This window comes from Notothenia coriiceps, unplaced genomic scaffold (assembly GCF_000735185.1).
Source record: "Notothenia coriiceps isolate Sejong01 unplaced genomic scaffold, NC01 NC01_scaffold00035758, whole genome shotgun sequence".
Taxonomy (NCBI): Eukaryota; Metazoa; Chordata; class Actinopteri; order Perciformes; family Nototheniidae; genus Notothenia; species Notothenia coriiceps.
The window spans coordinates 23,001-38,809 of record NW_011368459.1 but is presented as its reverse complement, the minus strand read 5'-3'; the positions used below and the strand labels follow the sequence as shown (position 1 = coordinate 38,809).

The following is a 15,809-nucleotide window of genomic DNA, read 5'->3' as shown; positions in this document are numbered from 1 at the left end:
GTGTTAATATTTTATTGAAATTTATTAATAAAGGGGTTATGTGCAATGATACAAATCTAGTCTATACACCCGTCCGTCAGTTCGTTACACATTTTTCGGAGTTGGGGTTCACTCCGAACATCAGAATTACACAATCGGACACACGATGACATTTGTGTGAGTCAGCCTTACCCACTGGTTTTGTAGGGACAAAAAGGCCCGTTTCAGGGGCAAAAGCCACCCGGCCATGGGTCAACTTTGAGGGCTTTCACAAGGGCAAAAACTTACACGCAATTTTTTGTATCTCGTTCCACTTTATTTTTTACTTTTTGATGGATGAATGATGCTCAAAGTGAGGGGGCAAAGAATACAACTGAGGGGGCAATGCCCCCTCGTGGCGTCGGGCCCGGCTACACATTGATGACAACCTGATGTAAAAGTAACAGATAGTGCTACCATACTCAAGAACATGTACTTAAATACAATTTTGAAGTACTTGTACTTTACATGAGTATCTGTATTTTTGCTACTTTGTATGTCTACCCCACTACAATTCAGAGGTTAATCGTGTACTTTTACTCCACTTAAATAAGACTTTAGTTACACCTGGACTAAATACCCGGCCAGCAGTAAATAAAATAATAAAAATGAGTTCCGCGGTGTTAACCAGCTGTGACAAACTGTTAAGGGAAATGTTTACATACTGTATGTCCTCAGTTATTGTATGTAGAGAGATTGTGTCTATTCTGTACTATAGGGATGTAATACTGTTATTGTACCACTGTGAGGCACTGTAGTATTACGTGCTACGTAATGACCAGGCTTGCGTCATGTAAATGAGGGTGTGTTCACCTGATGCACGTGTACACTGTCTATCTTTGTTTTCTTCTAAGTTAGCTCGGCTGAGCGAAGGAATCACCTGTGAAGCAGAGGAATAAATCATGCTCAAGGGCTAAACAGTTCATCGTCTCCGTCTCCAATATTTCTCTCCGAGTGCAGCGTAAGAATAAGCTGCCATCCTAAACCTCAACACAAACATATGAATTCATTCAAAACAAATTATATGTATCATTCTAAATGGGCCAATCTGGAAAATTAGTACTTTTACTTTTGGTACTTTAAGTATATTTTGATGCTAATTATTTTATACTTTGACTTGATAAAGATTTTGAGTGCAGGACTTTGACTTGTAACACAGTATTCATACTCTGGAACTTTAATTCTACTTTAAGTACAACATCTGGGTACTTCTTCCTGCTCTGCAACCTGCTGTGTGTGCTTTTTCTGCACCCATACAGGATTATTATGGCAAGGTGCTGAAGAAAACCTCTGACCTGAAGAGCAATGCCTGTGTGGCTCCAGCTCAGCCCATTCCTGCCTTCATCCGCCAGGCTCTGAAGAAAGTGCACCCTGAAGTCACCGCCAGGTAACCGGGCAGCTTTTGTTTCACCCTCAGTGAAGTGTTAGCAACAATCACTGATCCACAGAAGCGTACTGTTGGTGTCTCTCTTCTCCCTCAGGTACTATGGCTGTGGTCTGGTGGTGCCAGAGTGCTTGGAGGGCTGCAGGATCCTGGATCTGGGCAGCGGGAGTGGGAGGGACGTGTACATGCTGAGTGAGCTGGTAGGCGAGAAGGGCCACATCACTGGCATTGACATGACTGAGGACCAGGTATTGTACGTTAGAAATATTTATGGTATAATTGTATTCTTCTTGATATACATCATTGTGTTCATTCTGTTTCAATGTTTCTTGTAGCTGTATAGCATGTTTGAATGCTTAGTACATTTCATTTAATTGTATAATTATAATAATTAATGTATTTTTTTATTATATTAATAATTATCCCTTTTTAATTTATCTTTATTATTTTTATTTATTTATTTTAATTGGTGAGTGTGTAATTGTTCTGTACTGCTCTTAAGTTTACGTTACATTTCAATAACTCACACTTTTATCCAAAGCACCTCTACAGAAGCAGATCACACACTGTTGAATTTGTATCTTGCTACCAACCTACAAAAAAAAATATATATTTCAGCTTTAAATGAGAGTGTTCTATGTTCTAGCTTGACGTGGCCAGGACGTATGTGGACTATCACACGAAAGAGTTTGGCTTCAAGAAGCCCAATGTGAGTTTTGTCCAGGGCTACATCGAGGCTCTAACAGAAGCGGGTCTGGAAAAGAGCTCCTTTGATATCATTATGTAAGAAGTATTTCTCAACTCTCTTCCTCTGTCTTTATTTTGAATTGTAATGCTGTATACTTCTAGAAATAATGTGTTCAAATGTTTGTTTTCTGTCATAGTTCCAACTGTGTGGTGAATCTCTCTCCAGACAAGAAGCGAGTACTGGCTGAATCCTACAGTGTGCTCAAGGTATGCTTCTCTCTCACAAAACATGAATGAAATGCTATGAAAAATAATTAGAACATTCACCGTTTACCTGTTGATCTTTAGGATGGTGGTGAGCTGTACTTCAGTGATGTCTACAGCAGTGGAAGATTAACAGAGGAAATAAAAAATCATAAAGTTCTCTGGGGTGCGTAAAATGTATATCCTACAGCCATAAAAAGCTCACAGATAGTGCTACCGTATCAAGATGTAATTTATCTTGGCAGGCGAGTGTATTGGTGGAGCGCTCTGGTGGAAGGATCTGCTGCAGTTGGCAGAAGAAGTTGGTTTCAGCCCGCCACGCCTAGTAACAGCCAGCGTCATCACCGTGGACAACAAAGAGCTGCAGGACATCCTCGGTTTGATATTTTATTATATTTTATTTTTTCATAACTTTCTTTATTAAAGACATTTTTTAAAGCTGTTATAAAGGAAAAGTAGGAGACACATTTCCAGACTGTGATAGATTTTTAAGTAGAGAAATGTAATCTTTTAACCAAAAAGATGTGATAGTAGTTAGGATTTCTGCTATTGGTTCTATTTTATTCTTAATATGTTTCTTGTTTACTCATCTTTCTATATCACGTTGTTTAGCTGTTTAAGTAACAAGCATTCATTTTGAAACTAGACATAATTAAGGTTCTGCCAACATAATTTTACGATACAAATTATCTTTACTGATTTAAATATTTAAATAATTTTCTTTCTAAATCAATCCTGAAAAACCCTGCTTTTAGAGGCTTTCACACCCATACAGGTGTCCACTTATCTAATGAGGTCACCAGACATGAACCATTAAGATTGAAACTGGTCCCACACTAACATGTTCACAGTACAGCTCACAGTACAGTGGGGGAGATGTCAATCAAGCACAGTTTGCACACGCCCACAGAGAGGTCTAATTAGGCATACATTGGAAACACCTGTGTGGATTGTGCAGGTGTTAATAGAGAGTTTCATTAGGTTTAAATGTGTTACTACGTGTCATTACTTACCCTTATTCCTGTGCATCTAGTTGCATTATGGACATGTTCTCTGGTCACCGAATATCTAATTGACCACTAGTTTTCTCTTTTAGAGTTTCATGTTCTTGTTATATACTTCTATACATTCTGTGCAGTTATGTTGACAGTGGCGTTCTCTGGTAGCTACATTCCAAGGAACGTGTTGTATTTAACAGGAAATATTACATTCAAATCCAACTTTAATTTGAAAAAAGAAATTGAGAAACCCAACATTGCAATTCTTAGAAATTCCATTAGCATTGAACAGCTCCAACCTTTACATTGTTTGTTGCATTGTGAAACAAACAATATTTTAAAAAAAGGAACAGATTCCGTATTGGGATTTTTCCAGCGATTTAATACTCAAATCATCTACATGTTAAAAATATTTATAGTATCTCTGTAAATGTATTTATTCAGGTTTGCTTCATTTAGATTTACAAAACTAAGGGTAGGTGTATATTGTGCTGCAAAGCTTTGGTTAATGTTTAACTTATGTTAAATTGAGTTCTACTGAAGTCGTATCACAAACTGTGTTTGTGAAATGGTTGTTCATTGAATATACCATACCAGACATTTTAGATTGTTCTCGATGTTGACTGATTCTGTTCTCTCTGACCTGTTCTGACAATACAGGCGACTTCAAGTTTGTCTCTGCCACATACCGCCTGTTCAAGGTCGCTAAAGGCGCCACCAAGCCCTGTCAGGTCATATATAATGGGAGCATTACAGGAGTAGAGGACAGCTTCCAGTTTGACACTCAGTTCACATTCAAGGTCTGTACATACCACAGTTACTTCAGCTCAAGCTCTGTATGCACATTTTATAAGACATGTGTGGATGTCACAGGTGGATGAAGTGGTGGAGGTTGATGGAGAAGTGGCCACCATACTGACCCATTCCAGATTCAGGGAAGATTTCACTTTCCAGCCTCAGGGAGGCCCCCGAGAGTCCTGCGGAGTCAAACCTAAGGTCAGTGTCACGACTGAATTCCAGGATATGTAAATGTCTGTATGATTATTTTTTTGTTAAACACTAGAGGTCAGTGTGTTTGTCGTATTCGTTACAAATGAGTGACACACCCAGAGAGCCCCTCTGTCTGAACTGTGCACACAGTCACACACACATGTGTGCACCAGGACGCATGCTGCAAGTTCTTACACACACTCACATACGCACTCAAACATACATACGCACACATCCACACGCACAAGGTCAAGCAGCTGTCTTGGAGTCATAACCAGACTGTGGAGTCCTGCTGGGGAACATTGAACAAGAAGGAATGTTCTCTTCTCAGTTAACGGAATGCCATCTTATCAGCTCTCATGGTCGTTCTGTGCACACACACTCACATCTACAAACACCACTATATATTTTTCAATGACTACCCTAATCCTATGATCACTTGCAACATTTTATTCTGCTATTGAGGAAGTTCCATTTGGTTTTTGTGGAGCAAAAAAAGAAATTGAAAATGTATCATCTGTCCCTGGGTTCACACTTTGGCCTGTCCCTCCGAAGTAAAATCATATCCAAGATACTTTTCCCTTATCAGCGCGGCTAGTTGCTGATAATAGGTAATACATAGCCTTTGAACTTGTTTTTGAAAGCATTGCTAATGTGAAATTTTTATTTCACGAACAACTAGTATCTCATCAAAGAAATAGCATGTGGACACAAGAACTAAAAAACTCAACATACAACACCTTTTTATTCTGCTATTATGAATATTTTTTAGGATGTTTAATCCTGGAATATCTGAAAAAAAGGGAGAATAACCTTTTCAAACTTTTCTATAATTCTTAGATTTGCTTTCACATCATAAATATAATACATACATAAAACTGTGTGTGTTGTTAACTCCTACTGATTTCTAACTTGTTTTACTTTTGATACAGGCGGGCACTGTGGATCCCTTCCAGCTGGTCCTTCAGCTGGGGAAACAACAGCCAGGTTCAGCCACAGGGGGATGCTGCAGCACTCAGTCTGCCTGCTGCAAGTGATGGTGTGAAGAGCACTCAGAAATACAGCCCCATCATGATATATAGCATAATAACAAAAGCGCAAATGTCCTGACTTAATTATGCTTCATTCGGTGCTCTCATGTCGTGCCATATTAACATTTGAAATTATGACTTTAATTTATGTGAATAAGAATGTTGCATGAATGAAATGACTTTGGCTTTGTATCAAGGCAAAATCAAGATGCTCACACATTCAAAACGTGTGCACAATCTTCTTATAAGGCTATTATTTTCATATTTCTTAACAATCCTAGACATCTGAATGTTCTTATGTGTCATTGATTTCTTTTATTGGGACTTTTCCATCTTTATTATATAAAAAAGCCTTTTGCTGTAACACCTCTAATTGAATTCATTCATTAAGAGAGTATATTGCCTAAAGTGTTTTAGTGCACTGCTTTGTTAATTGTTTTGTGTTATATCTTTTATTATAATAAATGCTGTCAATCAATCTAATTAATAGTAATTTATTGCACATGCCATATGATGGGATCTTTACAGCAACAGGTGGGTATGACTTAAAAAAGGCCTTCGGTACTGACCACTGATAAATACCCTCTCGGAAACTATATAATGTAAGCAATGGTTCCCAACATAAATCTAAAAAAACAAAAGAAGAAAAAGAAAAAAATAGATAATATGTATCTGCTATATAAAATCTTTATAGTCTGGAACTTGTCTCCTGTAATGTGATTTTTTTCATTAAGAAAGGCTACATTTCACCTCTTCAGGCCTCATGAAATCCTTCAAATAAAACACTTAGAATTATTTGATCCAACTGCATATAAGTCACATACACATTAGGATTTGGATGTTGCTTTTTTTAAGTGGTCACAGCTCAACAAAGTTTGGAAACTACTGGTTGAGGAGACATATCATTGCATTTTCTATTATGTGTTCAATGCATTACCCTCAAAAGTAACAATGTAGTTTAATATAAATGTATCATTATAAAGTAGAATTCATTTTAATGAGGTTATATTGCATTAAATTGGGCAGTCACTTTTTAATTTAATACATTTTAAGTTTGATTAGTTATCTTCTGTATGTTAAAAAAAAAAGTCACCAGTAGAGTCCTGTCTGTCTCTTAACATGAGGTGCACTTGTTTTGGAATGTGATTGGACAAGGAGGCTGCGGACACCCCGCCTCCGGCCAAACGCCTCTCCTGATTGGTCGCCTCCGTCGCCTGTCTTGGGGACATCAGGGGAGGCACGAGTTGGCCCCTAAGCCTGCGCTCGCGAGTCATCAGTGTCGGACACGTAGTGGGAACGAGCAGGTCCCGATGCACAAGTCACGGCAACCCTCGGCGGAGATGAAGGCGGACTCCGACTGGCTCTGATTTTTAAAAGCCCTTTTCATTCAGGCGGTAGGTTGCCAATGGTTATCAATATGGCAGAGCCGTCATCCCAGGCACCCACCGCTGCAAAAATGGCGTCATTTAACCGGGTCCGAGCTTTGGCGATGATTTTCTTGACTGTCACTGGCTGTTGTGTCGCCCCGACAAGTGGCAAGGAAGGGTCCGAGGAGACCGTCATCATAGGACTCCGACTGGAGGACACGGATGAAATTTCCTTCATGGATAGGGGCTACCTGCGGTTGAGTGAGCGCTCTCGGGTGAAACTAAGGGTGTACGGGCATAACATCAACAACGAGACCTGGTCCAAAATTTCTTTCACGGAACACGAGCGGAGCAGGACGGTAGGGAGTGTTGACAGCTCCTCGGGGGATAACCAGAGCCAGGAGGACTCGTCCAGCTTTCATCCCTGCGGTATTAGGACTTCGGATATAATTATATTACCCAATATCATCCTAAATCGAAAGTCATCGGGAATAGTTGAAATTGAGGTCAAACCTCTGCGCAAGACCGAGAAGAGTAAATCGTATTACCTTTGCATTGCTACCGCGACACCGGCCGTGGGCGGGATTCACGACCCGTGGACGGAGAACACCTGGATCTACCACAACGGGGATGACACCAACGTGACAGTGGTGGAGGAGAAAAAGTTTCTGCTGCCTTTCTGGCTCCAGGTGATCGTCATCTCCATGCTGCTTTGCCTGTCAGGCATGTTCAGTGGGTTGAACCTGGGGCTCATGGCTCTGGACCCCATGGAGCTCCAGATAGTGCAGAACTGCGGCACCGAGAAGGAGAAGAATTACGCCAAAAAAATCGAGCCGGTCAGGAGCCAAGGGAATTACTTGCTATGCTCTCTTCTGCTGGGGAACGTGTTAGTGAACACCACCCTGACCATCCTGCTGGATGACATCGCCGGTTCTGGGTTGATCGCGGTGGTCATGTCCACCATTGGAATAGTGATTTTTGGAGAAATCGTTCCCCAGGCCATCTGTTCCAGACACGGCCTCGCTGTCGGGGCCAACACCATCTTCCTCACCAAGTTCTTCATGTTGCTCACCTTCCCTGCTTCCTACCCGGTGAGCAAACTCCTCGACTATCTCCTGGGTCAGGAGATAGGAACCGTGTACAACCGGGAGAAGCTTCTGGAGATGCTGCGCGTAACGGACCCCTACAACGACCTGGTGAAGGAGGAGCTGAACATCATCCAGGGCGCGCTGGAGCTCAGGACTAAGACCGTGGAGGACGTGATGACGCCCCTGAGAGATTGCTTCATGATCCCCGGGGATGGCACCCTCGATTTCAACACCATGTCCGAGATCATGAAGAGTGGCTACACGCGCATCCCGGTCTTTGAGGGCGAGAAGTCCAACATAGTGGATCTGCTCTTTGTCAAGGACCTGGCCTTCGTGGACCCGGATGATTGCACTCCTCTGAAAACCATCACAAAGTTTTACAGCCACCCACTGCATTTTGTGTTCAATGACACGAAGTTGGATACAATGCTGGAGGAGTTTAAAAAAGGTGAGACAACAACATAGAATGCACTCTGTTCACATGTTTTATTATGTATTTATAAATATGATTCCATATACAACTATAAAAGAGAGCCTGCTTATTATTAGTTTAATCTCAAGTGAAAAAAGTCAGGGCACATCCTCCTTCCTTTGGATAAGGGAGGATAGCAGGTGAATTATTAGGGAATATAATACAATAGGAGTGCCTCATGAAAAGGTCATATTGTTTGAGGGAATGGTAAAATAAAAAAACCTATCTACAGAACTTAAAGGGGTTTGAACAAGAAACTTCTAGGTAGTGAAGGAAGAAAAAGTTATTTTGTCATTTTCTATCCGGCCTTACATCACTACATTCTGAGGCAGCTGTAGTGAGGTGCACTTGCCCACAGCCTCACAGGTCATTTCCTGTAAAGGGGAGGAGGAGGTTATCTCTCTCCATCGCTTCCATTCACTGTTAATGTTCACACGGTTTCTCTCTCCTCTTGCTCTAACCTTTCCCTCTCATTCACTCTTTTTTACTCTTTCCCCTCCTTCCTTCTCTTTCTCTCTGATTAGTGAATGCATTAGGACATGTGGGAATGGTGCAACGGCAGTGCTAAGGTTATCAGGTGGGGGCATCTTGTTTGAGAACCTGCTTAAATCCCTCTCTACCTCTCTTGTGCTTGCCTCTGAATGATGGTGGCGATAACTCCTTTTGTCCAGCCCTGGAATGCAGTCGTGTGGATAATGAATAACAGCCTTTAACACCCTCAAGTCCCCCACTCATGTGTTTTGTGTGTATGCGCATGGCGTTTAAATATGTTTACCTCACCCATGGTTTACCTGATGTTTTGCATAGCCATCCCCCCTCTCGGTTGTTTTCTCTGACTCAGTTGTTCCTGGCAGCTTGTGTGCGGAATTTGGTACTTTCTTTATTCCCTGCAGATAAGCAGCTAGAGGTGTGACCAAGTGATACATGGGCACACATATTCAGAAACTAATTTATCAATGCTTAAATTGTGGTGGGAACTGCATGATTGTTGCATTGCGTGCTCATTGGAATATTCACTTCACTTTTAAGAGGATTAATTGGGGGGGAAACAGGGCAAATCATTGAGCTCCATTACTAGAATTTAGCTGTCGCGCTCATTGCCAAATTAGCATTACATAATACGGGGGTTTGTTTGTTTTCATCACAGACTATTTACAGACACTCACTAGCAGCAAGAAACATCGATTCCCTTGACCTTGTTGATCGTTTCAGATAGAGAAAGTTCAAAACAATATGCATGTTACAGAACCGGGGGGTGCCATGTTCTGCTGGATTATTAAAATAACCGTGTGTGACCGAATATGACCCCTGCAGTATCCCCTGATTCACTTTTTATATTAGTACAAGTGGAGTGTGCTCATCTGAGGGAGGAGATGTTACTTTGTAAATATTATTACATCATTTTGACCTGTGAGTCTGTGTGTAAAGACTATTTTGGGTGTCAAAAACATCAGATAGGAATGATGTAAGTATATCCCTCTACATCAACAACTTCTTAAAATACACATACACACACATCAGGTGATTAGAAGTTGTGTCATCAAATCACACACATGATGTTTTTATAATTTTTCAACAGAAATCAATACTTCTGTTATACTTCATTGCTGTTTAAGGAGCTGTCACTCGGATTTTAAACCACAACTTCCTTGGCGGAAGTAACAAAGTGCAGCAAATAACGTATGTAACTGTATTTGAAAATAGTCTTATAGTATGTTTGGTAGATATAAACTCCTACAATCCTGCAATGTTACAAGCTACGTTTGCAATATCAGTTTTAGAAGGAGGGAAAGTTTTTTAGTCTTTTATTATAGTTTTCATTATACCAGTTTTTTCCAACTGATTTAGCTTGTATGCTAGTCTGACACTTGTTGAATAGTAGCCTAAATTGTCAACTGCTTCCATAGCGGTCTCAGTTGTATCTGTTTACTCATGTTGTTAATTATGTTCCTTTCCTTCCAGTAAAACCCAAAACAGCGCATTTTGTCGGCGACATAGTTCTTCACATATGTCCAGTTTTGGTGTGTAGTGGCAGAGTGTTTCTGCGGCTGGCCCCTTGCCAGAGGGGATTCGCCTTCAGCCTCTCATGTAAGTCATAAGCGACTGTTGTAGGGAGGGCTGCAGGGTCAAAGTTGCCCGTCAATCTGGCTCTGTGCACAGCGCACACTCAGTTCAAAGTGCTTTGTATTGTAAGTCATTGTTAATTAATTTGATGCCGCTTGCCGAGCTGCATAGACGTCTGAAAAAACGCTCATATTAGAGACTGCATCGCAGTATTGGGTATAAACTTTGTGGCGAGGTGGTTTCAGTTTCCAGTTTTATAGGATTTACTTTCACGCTCACATTCTCAACCTAAAAACTATTCAAATTTTAATATTATACTAGTTCAAGCACTCAGAAATAAAACTGAAGCAAAGTAATCCTAAAATAATTATACAAGTAGTTGAACAGTATTAATGGAGCTTCAAAATGTAAAATTTGCCCTACGTTTTATTGGTAGTGGAAAAATGCTCACATTTTTAGGTTTTACCCGGCTTGACCCTGGTCCTAGGTTAGGGGTTACAGTCAAATTCATGCAGGAGCATTTTGATTTGAGCAGACACCCCTCTGGAAACTTCTGACCCATTCTTTAATTACTCTCCGTCTGCGATTGCAACAATTACTGTCATCCAGGGGGTTGCTTGTCAGGCTGCAGCTTTACCGGTTAATGAGTGGGTCACTGTGCACCATTTGGGAAACAAAGCAAGCAGCACCTGAGTCAGAAACAGGAATTTAGCTGCCCTTCTCACCTTCAATTATTTGTGATATTCCTGAAAGTGAAAGCTTTTCACTCGCTCACATGCAGTGTAACCAGCCTTGTTGGGGGGGGAGACAGGATCTACTGTATGGAGATTTGGAGAGCTCAAATCAGGTTATGTGTGTTCTGTTCCCCTGGGGAAGGCAGAGTACTTGTCTAACTTGAATTTGGGAGTCCAGACGGGGGACTGGGACTTGACCCAACAGAGGCAAGGAGAAAACACTGTCCAAAACAGTCCCCATGCTCTGCTAGCAACAAACACACAGACACACACTCAGTTCTTCTCATCTCTAAACCTGGTTTCTAAATCTATTTATAAAATGGACAAGTCAAATCAAGCAATCTGATGCGCTACTAATTTAAAGTGCTACTTTTAAAGCAAGCAACGATGTTTTCAAATCTGTAATCAAAAAGGTCAGCAAAAACGCTATCGACCAATCAGATTGCTTGATTTGGCTTGTCCGTTCTATACATATATTTACATTTTGTCCATTACGAAACAAACTTACAAAGCTTAAAATGGAAACATTTAAGGTTAACTTCGACCTCCGGGGTGGTTTTACTATGGAGTGGATTGNCTACCACCAGCATTAGCAATCCAGGATTAACCCCAAGCAGAGCTTTGAGCCACGTCTTGTTTAAGTATTTTTGTTGTTCATGCTCCTAGTGTTTTTCCTCTTTAGAGGAAAAACACTAGGAGCATGAACAACAAAAATACTTAAACAAGACGTGGCTCAAAGCTCTGCTTGGGGTTAATCCTGGATTGCTAATGCTGGTGGTAGTCACAAGGAACGAAACGAACTGGCACAGGACAAAGGGAGACGAGGACAATAAATACACCAGGTAATGGGGAACAGGTGGAAACAATCAGGGGCGAGGTCGACAATCACAGGAGTGGGAGACACACAAGGAAGGGAGGTCAGAGTATCTGAAACGAGAGGGAAGGTTACTATTCAAAAATAAAGGGGAAAATCACTAGACAAAGACAAAAACTAACTAACATAATTTACGAGACATGACACCATTCTAATCTCTAACATGGATAAAGGATATGAGGGATTTCTAAAATGCATGATCTGTTTGGTATTTTGAGCATAACACTATATGTTTTTTATATATTTGTATGTATTTGATACACATAATATAGGCCTAAACATAGCATGATAGTAGATCTTTAAGCTCAGCAGTGGTGTTACAGACATTCGACTGCTATGTAGTTTGTTTACAACGTCAGCTTTTTACTTCTAGTGATTGCTGTTACACTTCAAAAAGCACAAGAGTGGTGTTAATATGTGGAGATTATCTTGCTGAACAAAAAGTGTAAGCAATGTGAACATTTGTAAAATGTCATTGCTTTTTGTCAACAGACAAAAATCCGTCATCACTGCACTACTCTTAATGCTGCAGAACAAATCATTAATCTTGAATGAAGAAGCAACTGTTAAAAAATGAATGTGCGTGTTATGAATGTTTAATAATGCATGATCTGTTTTCTTCTTGTTTTTAAGTTTTTCATTGAACCTAACCTTGTTCTCCCTGTACTTCGACATGGGAAACATTGGCTCCAACGTCTTCTTGACACAGCTTATGTTTGGTGCCTTTGAAGTGGCAGCTAATATACTCTCCATGTGGCTAATGGAGGTTTTTGGGCGAAGAATTTCACTCGTATCAACATTTGTGATTGGAGGAATATCCAGCATGTTTATCCTGGCTGTTCCTCAAGGTATAAACCAATTAGTTTAGTTAGCCAAATTATGGTATCATACTGTTTGTCCTTATTATCTGTCTTTAACCATTTTTTGTTTATGTTTTCAGGATATCCCATTGCTGTTACATCTTTAGCTGTCGCATCTCGTTTCTTTATGATCTGGGCTGGTGCTGTATGTACCGTTTATTTGCAGGAGTTGTTTCCAACATCTGTTAGGTAGGTGTTCAAAGTTTATATTTAGCCTTTTGTTTTTGTGTGCAAACTTTCTAGACCAGGGTAAAGAAACAGGTAAATATGGAATAATAACTTTGTGAACCTGAGGGAAATCAATTGATCTGTTCATTTGATTGGGAAGTATATTACTGTTATAACTCCCACCCCTCTTTCAGACAAACAGCAACAGCTTTAGGAGCCATGTCAGCAAGAGCAGGAGGGATGATGGCTCCACTGCTCAACATGTTGGCCGTGTTTCACTGGTCCATACCCCCTGCTGTCTTTAGCAGCTTTACGCTGGTCGCTGGAGTGCTCGGCTTCCTGCTCCCTGAGACCAGGAATAAAGAACTTCCTGAGTCAGCCGATGAGGTCGAGAACAATAGGTAATATGTTCCATCGGTATTAGACAAGTTGATATCTGTTACGTTTCCTAATTTTACCGCGGATAACTCATAGTCATGCATCTATATCTGTCCTGCTTCTTTCAGAAATGTTACTTCCAGAAGAACATCCTCCAGTCTCAATCAAGAATCAACAAAGATGTAGATCTGTGTCTGATGGTTTATTATTTAACAGTGTAATGAATTTGCTTTAAAAAGTAACGCTTTCATCAGATATAAAAAGGTTATCATTAATCAAAAGGTTCCCTTGCATAAAGAATAACTAAAAATAACAACATTGTGACTCTGCTCTTTCATCCATAATTCCTGCATTTGAATAACATTGCTCTATTTCTCACTTCTATATCACGATTTCATGATTTCAAAACACTATTATCCTGATAATGGCAATTTACGTTATTGTTGTTGTTGTATTGTTCCGCTGGGTGTCTGCAGGGATGGCACAGGGTGGTACGAATTTTGTCTCTCATGAATTTTCATAGTTCTTTGATGGTCTCCGACTCAAAGTCCCCGTTCTGTTTGCTGAGCAGATGACTGAGGAACCTCAAATACACAATTGCATTTTCAAACACAAAGCTTTTGCAGTCGTTTTTGCTTTTTGGTCCTTTTTCAGCCCTGCCGCAGCAAAAGTCTTGAGTGTTTGGCTTGACAGACTGATCATCTCTATACAGAAACAGGTGGTCTTGGCTGCCAACAAGTTCGTAGCTCTCGAGGAAGCTATAGCTGACAAGCTAGGCCCAACAGTTCTGCTTCGCGCAGCTAGCGAGCTAACATGACATGTTAACGTTTCAACCTACAGCTGATTACATTCATTCGGTTTCTTGAGTGAGAAATGGATGTTTTAGTAATATTAACAAATATAATGTGGGTTTGTGGCTGCTACTGTATGTGACGATAGCTTTACGCTGTAGCCTCAATATATACTCCAGTTCAACAAATCATATCTTAATACCTACATGAACGTTATCTCTGGAACCATTGTAAAATGTGGCATTATATTTTTAAGATACACACACCTTTGTTGTGAGGTGAATTCCCCTTACAGGCCATCATTTTGAACATTGCATTGACGTCAGTTAGTATATTATTTTACCGATAGTTAGTCTATCATGGTGAGTTTAACGGTAACCTTGCACAAACTTCACCTATCTAAGATTCTACCCATCTAAGTTATGTGGAAAACCTTCATTTTCCAACCTCACAGAGAAGTTAATTACAGCGTATTAACTTCTCTAGTACTTTTGAACTTTGACCCTCGTGGATAGTCTGTTTAAAACAGACAGTGAGCTGCTAGATGAGGACGGTAATTGCTTGTAAGATTTTTTCAGAAGTCCCCAACACCACATACACGGCAGATAGTTTAAGTTCTGTGGTCTATTCTCCGCATGAGCACTTGCGTATGAGCTTCACCGCTTTGCCCTGAAGTTTGCCACATTTTTGCCGGTTTTTTCGTGAGATCAGTTCTAGTCAGTTTTTGTTTTGTGTCTCAGGCTCAACTCCTTCTGCCATAAGGGGAAAAACAAAACACAAATTAAATTATCCTTATTGAGGTGTCATTTAACTTTGTTCTTACTGCAAACACAAATTCCCATTTCAACATCAACTACATTAAGGAACCCACCTCAAGAATACGGCTCCAAACATTGCTGTAAGCTCCAGGGCTTAACAGGACTCTAATTTCCTGTGGAACACAAACAGCCATTGCCTAATATATTTGGACACCAAAAACAGACAATGTGCTCTCTAATAAATGTACAGTTAAACATAGAGCTATAAAATACACTTTAATGACACTTTGCCATGCAAGATTTCATCAAACATTTTCATGGGATACTTAGATTTAAGTACGTTTATGAGTTACACATTGCAATCCAATAAAACAATGCTGTAATGTTTAATCTTTTACGAGGCTCAAATTCACTGTAGCCACAGTTTAGCTTCATCATTGGCTAGCTTATCTTTAGTTAAAAACAGCTTGAAGCAAAGCGTGTCTGTAGCTTAATAGCAACTTAAGATGTTTTCCAAATGGTTAGTTTGGTTGGGGGCGAGGGATATCCTGAGGGGGATCAAAGATGCAAAAATTGGAACTGTCCTGAATTTTCCCAAATACCAAATTTTTGACTGTTTTTCCAGATAAGACTAAACCAGAATTAATGTTGCTCTGTGCAGTAGCACCACAAATTGATAAGCAACAAGGAAAGTTAAACCCTCCATGATGACATTGAGTGTGTTGTCTCAGCCAGTGGTGTAGTGGGGGCGTTGGACGAGGGGGTACGCCGTACCCCCACTTATTTGGAGCATGATCTTTTTTTCAATAGTCTAATATATAAAATCATTGCCAGTGTTATCAGTTGCAAGTGTGTATTTGTTGTAATAATGACAAAAACATAA

The 15,809-nt window shown here is 40.3% G+C and overlaps 2 protein-coding genes across 2 annotated transcripts; both read left to right on the top strand.

Annotated features, from left to right (window-relative positions):
• Positions 1–322: 322 nt before the first annotated feature.
• Positions 323–5,855, top strand: as3mt (arsenite methyltransferase). The gene is made up of 10 exons (XM_010791738.1): positions 323–331; positions 1,278–1,405; positions 1,500–1,650; positions 2,049–2,185; positions 2,287–2,356; positions 2,438–2,519; positions 2,599–2,730; positions 4,012–4,151; positions 4,225–4,347; positions 5,274–5,855. The coding sequence occupies exons 1-10, from the start codon at positions 323–325 to the stop codon at positions 5,376–5,378; spliced, it is 1,077 nt and encodes a 358-aa protein (XP_010790040.1). The 3' UTR covers positions 5,379–5,855.
• Positions 5,856–6,490: 635 nt separating this feature from the next.
• cnnm2b (cyclin and CBS domain divalent metal cation transport mediator 2b) lies at positions 6,491–9,212 on the top strand. Its single transcript, XM_010791737.1, has 2 exons — positions 6,491–8,275; positions 9,193–9,212. Exons 1-2 carry the CDS (start codon positions 6,778–6,780, stop codon positions 9,210–9,212), a joined length of 1,518 nt encoding a protein of 505 aa, XP_010790039.1. The 5' UTR covers positions 6,491–6,777.
• Positions 9,213–15,809: the final 6,597 nt, after the last annotated feature.

Bases quoted from the DNA above. Each gene is read 5' to 3' on its own strand.
- cnnm2b (XM_010791737.1), top strand. From the start codon at position 6,778: ATGGTTATCAATATGGCAGAGCCGTCATCCCAGGCACCCACCGCTGCA. The intron at 8,276-9,192 runs GTGAGACAACAA...TATTCCCTGCAG, and splicing joins GCTGGAGGAGTTTAAAAAAG to ATAAGCAGCTAGAGGTGTGA.
- as3mt (XM_010791738.1), top strand. The intron at 1,651-2,048 runs GTATTGTACGTT...TCTATGTTCTAG, and splicing joins TTGACATGACTGAGGACCAG to CTTGACGTGGCCAGGACGTA. The intron at 2,520-2,598 runs GTGCGTAAAATG...TTATCTTGGCAG, and splicing joins AAATCATAAAGTTCTCTGGG to GCGAGTGTATTGGTGGAGCG.